At 35.7% G+C, this 12,616-nt stretch overlaps 1 protein-coding gene and 1 long non-coding RNA gene across 3 annotated transcripts in view; one reads left to right on the forward strand and one right to left on the reverse strand.

Annotated features, from left to right (window-relative positions):
* Positions 1-12,616, forward strand: part of CWC27 (CWC27 spliceosome associated cyclophilin) — a 125,081-nt gene that overhangs the window by 106,175 nt on the left and 6,290 nt on the right. For both annotated transcript variants that reach the window (XM_087759918.1, XM_087759919.1), the window contains exon 13: positions 381-484. In XM_087759918.1, the coding sequence (XP_087616044.1) occupies positions 381-484 (104 nt within the window). The remainder of the gene's footprint in view (positions 1-380; positions 485-12,616) is intronic.
* LOC148055582 (uncharacterized) overlaps positions 1-12,616 on the reverse strand; it is a 47,090-nt gene that overhangs the window by 1,950 nt on the left and 32,524 nt on the right. Inside the window, exon 4 of the long non-coding RNA XR_015705252.1 lies at positions 1,278-1,364. This is a non-coding gene — a long non-coding RNA (uncharacterized LOC148055582). The remainder of the gene's footprint in view (positions 1-1,277; positions 1,365-12,616) is intronic.

Here is a 12,616-nt window from a genome sequence, read left to right on the forward strand (position 1 = left end):
GTTGTTTAATCAGCTATTTTATTCTGTAAGTAGCCACAAGTTTTTGTTCCTTTAATATGTATTTTGATTTCACTAGATGGCCAGACAAGCGGTCTCTCACACCTGTGGGGCGCCCTCCCTGCTTGCTTTTGCTGCCTCAACATTGCTCACTCGCTCTCACTTGTTCCCTTGATGGGCACGCTCAATGCATTCTCGCTCTCTTGCCCCTACCCCCAATTCTTGCTGCCTCTCACTCTCACTTGCCTCTCTACAGTTTCTTTCAAATTCATATGAAAGATCTCTCCTCCATCTCATTGTGACAATAGTTTAAAGATGATGTATATACCTGTTGTTGTGTATAAATATATGTAACTTCTCTAAAACCATGTACTTAATTTCAGACACTGGCACTGTTGGACCAATTTAAATCAAAGTTAACCCAGGCAATTGAAGAAACTCCTGAAAATGAGGTTTCTGAACCTGAAGTAGATAATGACGAAGGATGGTGAGTTTTTTTTTTTTTTAATTTGGATTTCTGTGTTTACTGCTGGAAATCCTACTGCACTAACATAGTCTCACTGTTAAGCATGAATTTAAGGAATAGCAGAAACACCAAATGTGAAGACAACTGCTGAAGCAGGAGTCAGCTAATATGTACTTGTTTAGCACTCTGGAAAATAAGCTGGGAGCGTAGAAGATATTTTGCTTTGTGTAGTTGTAAGTCCTACTAAAACTCTGTGTTGGGGGTGTTAAGTATTTTAAAGACTGATTGGCTCATCTGAAGTGTAGGGTGACCCCAGCGAAGCAGAGTACCACTGGAATTGATAAAGCACTGCAGAAGTTATGACCTCAACACCTCCCAATCAAGGAAGCAACTTGTACTGTGTTGTCTCATGTTCATCTTCCATCCAAAGAACCCACCTTAGGTAGGGAAGGGGGTAAAAATCAATATGATTTGAAGTGTGATCCTGAAGTCCTAGACTGCAAGCTGTTAGATTATAATAAAAAATATCTGCGTAAAATGACTAGGAAAAAAGCAAAAACACATAGCAAAAATGTTTTCTAAGGACAGGTCATCTTTTTTTATAAGGCAAGCAAGATAGCTGGTCTAATGAAGTAGGCTGTCTGCCTACAATTTTTTCCTTAGTTTTATGCATAAGCCATCACAGCTACAGCAAAACCACCACTAAAACAGAAAACTTAAAAATGTTCTTGGCAAGTGTTTTAAGACAACCAATATTTCTGTATCTCAGATAACTTAAAATTATTAAGTGAAAATATTTCAGGTGTACACTTACGATCTTCCTAAAGGCTCCTTTCTTGGAAGAGGGACATCAATATGATTACCTGCCCAGTAATCTCCAAACTAGCACCAGTAACCAGACCTGAAAAAAACTGAATTACTGTAAGGAGAAAAACTAAAATGTACAAACATGTACATTAGACACCTTTTTAAAATATAAAATAAATGATGTAACTAAATGTGATTAAAGCATCCTGCATCTTTTTTGACAGGACTCATACAAAACTGTAAGATAACCATGTTAATGAAGTTGTTTTTCTCAGATGAGAAGACAGCATTCATAGGAAATACAAGCTGTCTAAATAACTTAGTTATTTTTACTGTCATTCCACAAATCAAAAAGATGTGCATACTGAAGGAGGAAAGACACCATAAAAAAAGATGGTGAGGGAAGATAATATATGGAAGGAAAAATGTTTTTTACATCTTAACTCACATTTTTTTCCGACATGTTGAGAAATGAAATTTTTCAACTATCTGTAAGTTACACATCAAGTTTCAGTAAGCTATATAATAAAAATGTAAATTTTTTTGTATATTGAATCCAAATATCTTAAGACTATTTGAGGATACATTCCATAAAAATTAAACAACAATTAAAAAATTGTAGGTCATGAAAGGTAAGCTGAATTGCAAATTCTGAGACCAGTTGTGTTGATGAGACTAAAATTTTAGATCACTCTTAGATAACTTTGCCTTTCTTGTTTGTATCATATACATAATGAATCATTGCATATATTTTAATTTAGTAAGATAAAGCTACACAGATTCTGCAACTTTACCTTCACACCTTCTTGCTTTTCACTGAACTGAGCTGAAACCTCACAAGGAAAATTCTAGGATATGCAGAAAACTTCAGACACACATATGGCAGAAAGACTAACACTAGTAGGATAGCACTTAGCGTAGAATTCTTGCAGTTTATAAAACAACATTTTTACATGAGTAGTGTGTAACGAGTGCATTTATTTTTTCAGTGTTCCTTTGTGGGCATTAGTGTAGTCTGCTTTCATCTTTAATTTTTTTTTTTTCCCAAGGAAGAACTGAGCATTTCTCACAGCTTTAGAATCTAACCAAAATGTCTCTGTCTCTTCTGTCTGTCTCTCTTTCTATTTATTTATGTAATGTACCTAAGAAGAACTGAATGTGGAATTTTAAAACATAAGTGCAGGTTAGGTTTCTGAAGTGTACATTTTCTTTCTACTTTTAATATTAATTCCTTTATCTGGAAATACAGCTTTGCTTTCTTTGCTTATATTCTTCGACTATTTTAACAGATAAATCAAAACACAAACATCTTGGCTTTGGATTCTTGTTTCTGAAACAATAGAGAAAATAATTTCCTAAATCTTGCCCCTTTCAGGATAACTCATATTACTAACTTGCTATTATTTTAAGTTTTCTCTTGTCACCATCTATTTGGTTGCTTATTCAAACCACGTAGTCTTCCTTCATTATGTCTTCTCCTATCTCAGGCTCTTTGAGGATGACGGATAACATACAGTATAAATTTTGAAGTCCTTGGATTTCACTGGTATTTTGAAATCCTTCTGAGCTACCAATGTGTTTCTAAGTTCTCCAAGAATTATAGAATAGACTATTTCAGTTGGAAGGGACCTACAGTGATAATCTAGTGCAACTGCTTGACCAATTCAGGGCTGACCAAAAGTTAATGCATGTTACTAAGGTCATTGTCCAAATGCCTTTTAGACACTGACAGGCTGGAGGCATCGACCACCTCTCTAGGAAGCCTGTTCCAGTGCTTGACCAGCCTCTTAGTAAAGAAATGCTTCGTAATGTCCAGTCTAAACCTCTCATGTCCAGTCTAAACCTCTGTTATGCAGCCTTTCCATGAACCTGAAGGACTGGTCTTCATGCCTGATATTTTCTTGTCACAGTAATATAACCTGTCTTTTAAAGACTTCTATAGAGTCCAATCACTATCTTTCCTATTCCTATCTGAGTAACTACTGACATGTAACTGGCGATAATTCTTTTCTCTGTAAGTAATTCATACTGAACAGTGTTGCAATTTCAGATTATGAAGTTGTATTTTTGTTCACAAAATCATATTGCATTCAGAATTGCACTAAAACAAAGACTTAGAATAATATAAAACTACATAATAGAGTAATAATTAACATCATATTATTAATTTTGCAGTGCAGTAAGTGTGCGTGTTAACTTTACAGACAGATGAGACAGTCTATTTTCAAATAATTTACTTTGAAGCTAGATAAATGTACCTGTTACACAAATTGACTATAAACACATACAACATTAACAAAGGAATGAAGTCTTCTAAAAGCTATTAGTGATTGTTAGAATCACTTGGAAAGTTAAATTTCATACTTTACGATAAGAGTTTGTGTTTTCAGTGTCTTTGTTGTATTGGAATATTTGAGATAACTATATTGACTTTACATTTTAAAATTCCTTCTTAATTGAAGTCTACTCCTCAAAAGACAATAGTTCTACTTTACTTGATTTTTATTAAATACAATTAGTGTACGGCATATGCATGTATGATGTACACAAATTATGTGATTCCTCCAGGCCATTTTGTAGGTCATGGTTGCTGTTTTTATGGGAAGTGAAAGCCTGCCAGTATGCTTTGCTCTGCTGTCAGGGTGTGTTATCTGAGGTAAAATGATTGCCTCTAAGACATTTTTATGTGTCCACATGAGTGGCCACACATTGAGGTATAATTTTCATTTTCTGTCAAGATAGAAACCATTACCAATTTGTTATGTTTTCTTTTATTTGGCAAACTTCTCTCTGCATATTTGGCTGAGCTGCTGTATTGGCATGGAGCATAGCAGACGTTTGGGCACTTTTCAGCAGCATTCTACTTTTTATGCAAGAAAAAAAGAAGAAATATGACTCTATTGTAAACAGTGTGTATGGTGGTTGATAATTATTACCAGATTTTACTGTCTAAGAAGGCATCTGAGGAAGTGTTGTGAAGAGAGCTGAAGAGAAATGCATAATAGTAAGTTTTAACATGAAATACCAGAATCTTTGCTGAGACATTCTATTGCAAATAGTGAGAGTCTCTATGTGAGAACGATTATATGTATCTGTCTGCGGCAATCAAAATCCAATTTCCCCTACAGAATTCAAAAGTAGCAAAATAAACATGGTATGTACTGCCAGAATGGGTACTCATAACAATAAAAATGTCTGCAAACAAGTGGACAGACACATTTTTACAGCATCTGGGTACCTCAGGAAGACGTGCTTGATCCTAGTTCTTTCAGGCACAAGCGTTATTGTCCCTATAGTTCTATATTGAGAACTATTGCTTATGCTTTAATGATTTCTCAGGTATCTTCAGTAGTATTTGATCATTAGTTGTTCTTTATTTGCTTACAGTCCAAATAAGAAAGAGTCAGATGCATGACTTCATTCTTCTCTTTCACAAAGGTTGTACAGAGTGCAGCAGAGGTAGGTAGAGATGATCTGGTAGAACTCAGCTGCTCGTTCTGGGCTTAAAGTGTTACCCAAGAAGACTTTTCCCCAAAATGTAGGTGACATCCATCACAGCAGCAGTAAGATATCATCTGCTAATAGTATGAAAACCAAATATGTCACAGCAGAAGACCCAGCTGGAATAATTAATCTACTTGCTACTTCCCATCTGGATTACTGGATAGGCCTGAATTTGAAAGTGAAAACACTGCACAGCTACACTTTATACAGAACACTGCTGCTCCTCATCTTCTTTAGGACTTGGACTGCTGTATACATATAGTTGCATGCATGTGACACCCAGTCAGGTTGTAGTGCCGCTTCAGGGCTCTGATTGTAATATGAAATAGTTACAGCTATAGTAGACGCCAAATTTCAGTCCAGAAAGTGTTATGACAACTGCAGATAATGAAACTGATGATGCAGATCCTGTGAACACAACAAAATATTTTCCATAGAGAGAGTCTAGCTATGGGAGAAAAAAAATAAGATGCAATCAAGTATATTCAAGATTGATTACTTTAGTTAATCTGTGCAAAATATTCCTCTTCAAATAGGATAAGAGTGATAATTAGTACTCTGAAACACCCTCCCATCAAGTAATTCTGGGCGTTCTGAGTGGTTCATCTCTTTCAAAGTGTGAAATCTGAGACTAGATACAGCACTCAGCTAAGTCTTTGTTGAGTGGAAGGATTACTTTATTTGTCATTGCTTCTTTCATGCCTGGTTTCTAATCCCTTGTAAGCCACAAATCTTTTCCTACTGAACAGTTGCCTAACCTAGCTCTGTCCTGTATCCATGCTGTTGATTGCTCTTATTGAAATTCAGCCATTGCACTTTCTGAATTGTATCCTATTTTTCATACTATTACTCCTGTTTGCCAAAATCACATAAATTCTAAATACTCCAAAACTTTCAAACCTCTTCTTTACAAACCTTATTATATGTACATTCTGTAATTATATTCTTCTCCAGTAAAGTCATAAGTGGAAGTGAACTAACCAACCCTACCACATTAATCTTCTCACTTTGACATTAAACTATGGCTGTCTACTCCTAAAAATAGGGCTCTCCAGCTGAATTGTTACCAGTCTTACATCCTTATGAAATGTAAGAAATATATATCTACACTTTTCCAGATGGAATACTGGTCTTTGTGGAAGAGATTCTCTGCTATGAAAATCCACCTGTCATATCCTTAACCAAAGTTCTGGACTATCTTCCACTCTTCTCTCTCTGATCTTTAAAAACAAGCAGAGGCTTCCTGAAACTGCTAGATTTATTGACATACTGAAGTATTTCTGTTCCTATGAGAAATTTTACAATCCTGACAATTTTTGAGCTGGTGGAATTTTCTGCAGAAAAGAACCCACCATTTTCCTTCTTTAAAGCTCACCTCGTTGCCAAGTCAACTTACCATATTGTTGTGAAGGATCCCTATTGTTTGTGCATTTTCACAGATATAATGCACAAGAAGGTTTACAAACCAACTCTGGTACCATTCTTGAATTTAAAGCTTAATTGTCCGGATCAAGTAACCCAAAATTCAAAAGGAGAAGCACTCCATACCACTAAAAAAACAAATAGATTGCACACTAAACCAATCAAGTTTACAGTACCTTATAAAACCTGGAAGACACATAGGCTAGGAAATCATGGTGATTTTTTTTTTGTGGATTGATTTTAAACATATGCCCATCCATTCACTTCTAAACAAACTAGGTTTTTAGTTGAAGTACATAATAGCTAATAGGCAGCAAATACTAGAAAAGCACCAGAAGGTATTGGTATATGAACATTGCATTAAGGCAATATTCTGTTCTTTCTTGAAAACTTTCCATGGTGGTAATCTGAGTCCTGATAAGTATGGGTTTACATTATTGTTACTTGTTCAGTTTGGATTTGATGGAAGATGCCCAGTTCATCCTGCTGGACCTTTAATATTCAGTGTAGAAACTGGAATATTAACATGTGAAAGCTGTTCCTTACCAGGTGAACATGATTATGTGAAGTGCATTTAAACTATTGTTGCCACTAGGGAAGCAGCCAAAGTTTGTATCATCCTCAGTTAGAGGGGTTTGGTCTATTATTAATCCCATCAATTCACAAGTCAGGGCTGCAAGTAGACCTGCAGTGGATTTTAGTTTGTGTTACAGTGGAGCCCAGTGATTTTTCCTTCATTCTGCACCCAGCTAGAAGTTTAGGATTTCTTCTTCTGGATTCAGATCTCATCACTGGCCTCTATCTGCTCTCAGTAGTGCAATCTACAGCCATTTAGACTTTGACTGTGATTGCCAGCATGCTACATAGTTCATTTAATTAATAGCACATGATGCCAGTGCTTCATAACTGAACTACTGTGGTGTTTCCTGGGTGAAATGTAAGGTGTTGGATGTGAGCTACAAAGCTTCTTAATATTTTAAAGAGATCAACTTTTTCCTTCCCCAAGGAACACTGTCATAGCTGTAACCAAGCGACAAATGTAAATGAGACAGTCATTTAAGTATTTTTGGGAGGATGTCTAGACTCTGAAACTTACTCTTTCTTTTGATATGAAATAACATAAATCCATTCGGCTTTCAGATATACCGTGGGACAAGAAAGAATGAGTAAAATGGGAATTTGGAATGAGGCAATGGTTTTTCACATGTTTTTTCAGTTTAAAATTCTTATGGTTAGTTACCTTTGTTGAGTCTGAGCTATTCTAAATGTTGGTTAATTTGAGGGATAGGAAAAATAGGCATTTTTTTAAATCAAAGTGAATAAGTCAATGCCTGGAAATACCTTTCAACTTACAGTCAAAAAGTTGTGAAAATTGTGAGAGTAAAGGTCTTCCATGTCAAACAAAAAGGCATTTCAGATCTTGCTTAATAGATTGTTTCATGTGCATGTTGTGTAATTACTAATGTTGCAATGACTATTGTCATCTTAGTTATTCGTGACAAACCTCGTGTAAGATAACGAGGATTAGTAACAGTTCAAGAGGGAATTTAATGGCACTGTTCACTTAAATAGACTGTTTAAAATCTTGTGGCTCTTAGAAGGCTTTTAAAGATATCTTCTTCTTGTACACAAAATATTATTTTGATTTGCGCAGTGATGCTTTGCATAGATCTGATCACCTGATTATAGCAAAAAATAAAGGGAATGGGTCTGTTTTTATTAATTTATTCCTTCTGTGGACAAAAACCTCACTGAAGTTCAGTGCTAACCATTTAAAGTGCAGCCTGGTTTATATACGTCAAATTCTGTAATCTGTTCCCAGTTCTGAATTTTGCAAAACTACCATTGAAGCCAGTTAAATATTTTGACAACATTGGGTGCTAATGCTAAGCCCTTTCTGCCAGGACATTCATTGCAATTTGACTGTGTATTTTTTTTTATCCAGGTTGTAGAGACAATTATATTTTACTCCAGAACAAACAAAAAATAAATTTGTATATTCAGTGAAGGTATTCACTATCCAGCATCAATAGTTACGTCCTTTATCTTCTCCAAAAAATGTTTTTGTTGATAATACAAGGAAAACTTCTCTCGGAGTATTTAGCATTGGTTTCAGTGAGAAATCTGGTGCAGTTAGGAATGGGAACACACAGTAGTTCATTTATTTTGTATTCTCCCAGTAAAAGGCTTTGTGGCTGAGAGAGAAAGATTTGGGTCTAAAAAAAAAGTATCAAGGCACCACTTTTCCAATGTGTGTTGTAGAGAGTAGGCTAGAATTGGTTTGGGATTGGGTTTTTTTTAATTGAAATACCAATTTCAGAGTCAGGTAAATGTTGACATTAGCCAGACTCTTTTTATATTGCAAGATTTCATTTATATTAAGAACTAAATCACGATGCATACTGTTAGTATCTACTCCATGTAAATATGATAATGTCTTCCACATTTTATTCCAGGATTTCCTATTTAATACAGCATCTACTATTAAATTTTGCATAGTGAAATTCTTCTGGATAAACACCTAAAAATATTGGTTATATTTCTTTCATAAACCTACCTTTATACACATTTTCTAAAATACAGTTCCTTTCTTTGCTATAATACCTCAGACTGAGGATTATGAAATATGGCTTCCTCAAGCTTAGCACCAGTCTCTGCAGACTGAGTTGCAGAAGCTTAACTGTGACAAACACAGTAAGCTCCTGAAAACTAAGCAGCAGTCTTTTTTCACATGCCGATGCTAGCTTGGGGAATGAAAGAAAAAGTGCTGCTGTAATTTATGCCAGTGAGGCACAAAGATGGATTAAAGCCATGTTTGCTCCCCTCCTCCCACCCAGACTTGAGCCAACGTTCCTCCACTAGTCTGGAAAAACTGGCTCTGTATTAGGTCTCTCCTGCTAAGGCCATTGATTTACTCAACTACATTTTTAAAAAGTTGACAAAATACTTACTTGATTGTTACAAAGGATAAATGAATGCCAGAGGTCTGTATTAGAAACACATTGGAAAGAGGGGTTTCTTTTCTGTTTGGCAAAAAATAAGTGTTTGTTTGGGTTTTAGTATCACTACTAACATTTAAAGGAAGAAAGAAAGGGAAAAAAAACCTTCTGCTGTAAATTTTTTTTCCCTCCAGTTTTCTCTCCATCTTCACCCCTCTACTGCTAGAATGTGGTCAAACCTTGATACGTAAATGCTTCTAGCCCACTGCTTCAGTCAGTAATTCTGTATTAACGAACTGTTCTTCTGCTGAAGTTGTATATTTATTGCTTCTATCTGTTTGGCATGCCTGAGGAACTCAGAGCATTTGGGGTGGGTTTTTTGTTTGTTTATTTTTTGTTAATTCCTCCATGTCTAAGTTTATTTGGACTAGGCATCTGGGCCTGGAATTGACTACTGTTTTACTTAAATTCAGAGATGATCCATGCTTTACTCAGGGGATATCTAGTATTACATTTACTGTCTGGAAATCTTACATTTTATTTATTGCCAGCAAACCTAGAGAAGAATGAAGAAATAATCTTCTAAATCTTTAATGCCTAGCTTAAGCTTCCTGCATGTTTACACACCTTTTCAAGCACCCCAACTTCATCTCATTCAATGACATGTTTAAACAGTAACGATTTGGACATATTCAGAATGGGGAGAGGGAGGGGCAAAAGAGAATGTTGTGAAAATCTGAGTATTTTTGTGCTAGAAATGCTCTCCTCTCCTTTCCTTCACTCCAACTCTGTGCTCTGGTGATACTGTACTGCCTGACTGTTTGTGTTAACTTGGGGAGGCGATTTGCTGACTTTTAGAGTATCAGGTATTGTACAAGCTATTGCCAGAGACAGGATGCTAGACTGGATGGATCATTGGTCTATTCCGGTATGGCGGTTCCCATGTCCTTACAGTAAATGCTGTGTAAAGTTTTTCTACACTGGTACACTGTCTGGAACAACATCTGGAATTTGCATTATAGTCTTCCATACCAATCCACTCTACCAGGAGCAGTTATCTATTTAAAGCACCCAGCTTCTTTCATCAGACTACTTAAATATTTTTATGAAAGGGACAAGGAGATAGTGTAAATATAACAATTTGGTAATTGTTACCAAACAGATGCAATATAAAAATAGGATAACTTAATTTTTTATAGAAAAATATTTATTGCTTAAAATCTTAAGTCATCACGGTTTTACATATTTCTAATTCTGATACTATAAGAACTAATCACACTTTTCCCCCAGTGCTTTAATTATCTTTTGAATTGGATGAGCTTTTTTGTAGTTGATTTTCCCTTTCTCTTACAAGGTTACTTACAAGTAAATCTTCTTTCAAATCTCCATTCAAATAGAATATCTCAAAAAAGTGTTATGTTAGAAATATCTGCAAAAGTTCTGTTCTGATCATTTTATGCCGTAGGCCTACACCAAGAGAAAATATAAACAATTCATTCTTTGGCCTATGGAGGACTCACAACTTGCTGGTTATTCTGAAGAGGTTAAACCCATTTCTTCATCCTCCAGTACTTGTAATACAGTTTCAAAGGGCTAGTCCAAGTTAACAGAAGTGTACAGTCTGACTTTGTATAATATTTTTAAAGCATATTTTTATCAGTTTTGCTTGCTTAGAATTTGATGGAAGGAAGGTGGTACAGATTTTTGCTCTGTGCAAGAGCAGCAGCAATACATTACCTCCATTGTTAACATCCGAATGCTGAAATATTGTAGGCTAATAGTACTCCATTCATCTGAAAGCTAGAAAAATAACACTTCCGGGTCTTGCAGAAATGAAATTACCCTCAGGAGAGTGCTGGGGTGGGGGTATTTATAGCAGTAGTGAAATCTTAAATTTCAGTCTAAAATCTGTGCTCTGTACCATATTCACTAATATGGATTGAAACACTATTATTTTGATGTAGAATTAAATACTTAACCTGTGAAGTTGACTGCAATATGGCAAATATCTGTATCTATAGCAATTTTCTCAATACTTTTCTAAGCATTTTTTTAATATTAGAAACTCCTATGGAACAACGAATTATTTTAATTTGGCTAGACCTGAATAGCAAATCTTATTTCTCTTTTTAAATAGCAAGTTAATAAATTTGAAAAATATAAGGTTTTATGAAAGCACAAAAAATTGGAGGGACAAGTGGTCTGATCATTAGGAAAGGAGATGGGGAAAGAGGAACAAAGGAATGTGGAACAATGAACACAAGAAGTGAAGCAAGAAAGAGTGAAATCTCTTAGCAGTAACAATCACAGCAGAAACCTATGACCACAGATTATTTCTAGGAGGCATTATAAACTTTGTTAAAGTGAAATCAAACCTGGTTTGGCAAACTAGGCTCAAACAGGAACAGTGTGTGGTACAGTGGAAGGTTTAAATACCAAGTGCTACAGAAGAGTATGGGCTTTCATAGGTAATTTAGCACAGCTCCGATACTATGAGGAAATGAGACAAAACATACTCAAGGAAGCTTGTTTCCTGCACACATGTTTTTTGTGATAGCAGTGGCTGTGTGAAACAGTGAGAATTAAAGAGATGAATTCAGGTTTGAGACTGTGTCTATAGCAGTACTTATGCTATTAACCTTCATCACTGTAAGAATCAGAACCTACTTCAAGTACTTGGGAAAAAAATATTTTTCTTTCCATGATCTATAAGAGAGAAACTTGGATTACAGGACTCCTTTGCGTGAAAAGAGGGATGATGGGTTATCTCTTACACGAAAAGAAAAACAAAGCTGGATAGTGAGATAGGGCAGACAGAAACTAGAGAACTTGCCTGCAAGAGTTGTATTGCAACAAAGCACTTAGTGATGGTTGCAGGTTTCATTAGAGACATAAACATATTTCCTCTCTCCTGCTGCATTGTGTTTACAAAATCATTTGTAAAGCTCTAGGACAGTCTTATGCAAGGAATGGTGACAGCAGCCTGAGCCAAGAGGCTTGTTTTCTTTGTAGCATCTCAATTCTGAAGAAAGGTGGGAACAAGATTAGATGTTATTGAAGTATTTCCTCCTTCAAGCTTCCCATTGTTTTATGGTTTTGACATTCTTTTTGTCTTGTTTGTACTCTTGTTCTCTTGCCTCAATTCAAAATTTTTGCTTGTTTTCAATTGTCATTTGACATTTTTCTTCATTTTATTTACATTTTGGTCAGTCTCTCTTTCTCTGTTTTTGTTTCTCATTCCTATCCTTTTTTTACTCTTTACCTTCCTCAATTTATTTTTCTTTTTGGTCTCTCAACTGTCTCTCAGTGTTTCTCAACTGTCTCTCTTCTTCCTGTGCCACCCGCTACTCTGCTGGAAGTGAAAAGAGTGCCAGTGAGTTCATTCTTCCAGAACAGCCAAAAAAAGTTTTTTTTTTTCCTTGGGAGAGAGAGCTCATTTGCTTTGATCTGTGGATTCACTCATCTGTTTTCTCCTCTGTTC

Source organism: Nipponia nippon, unplaced genomic scaffold (assembly GCF_047370975.1).
Source record: "Nipponia nippon isolate SJK-2023a ecotype South Korea unplaced genomic scaffold, ASM4737097v1 scaffold_20, whole genome shotgun sequence".
NCBI classification, from domain to species: Eukaryota; Metazoa; Chordata; class Aves; order Pelecaniformes; family Threskiornithidae; genus Nipponia; species Nipponia nippon.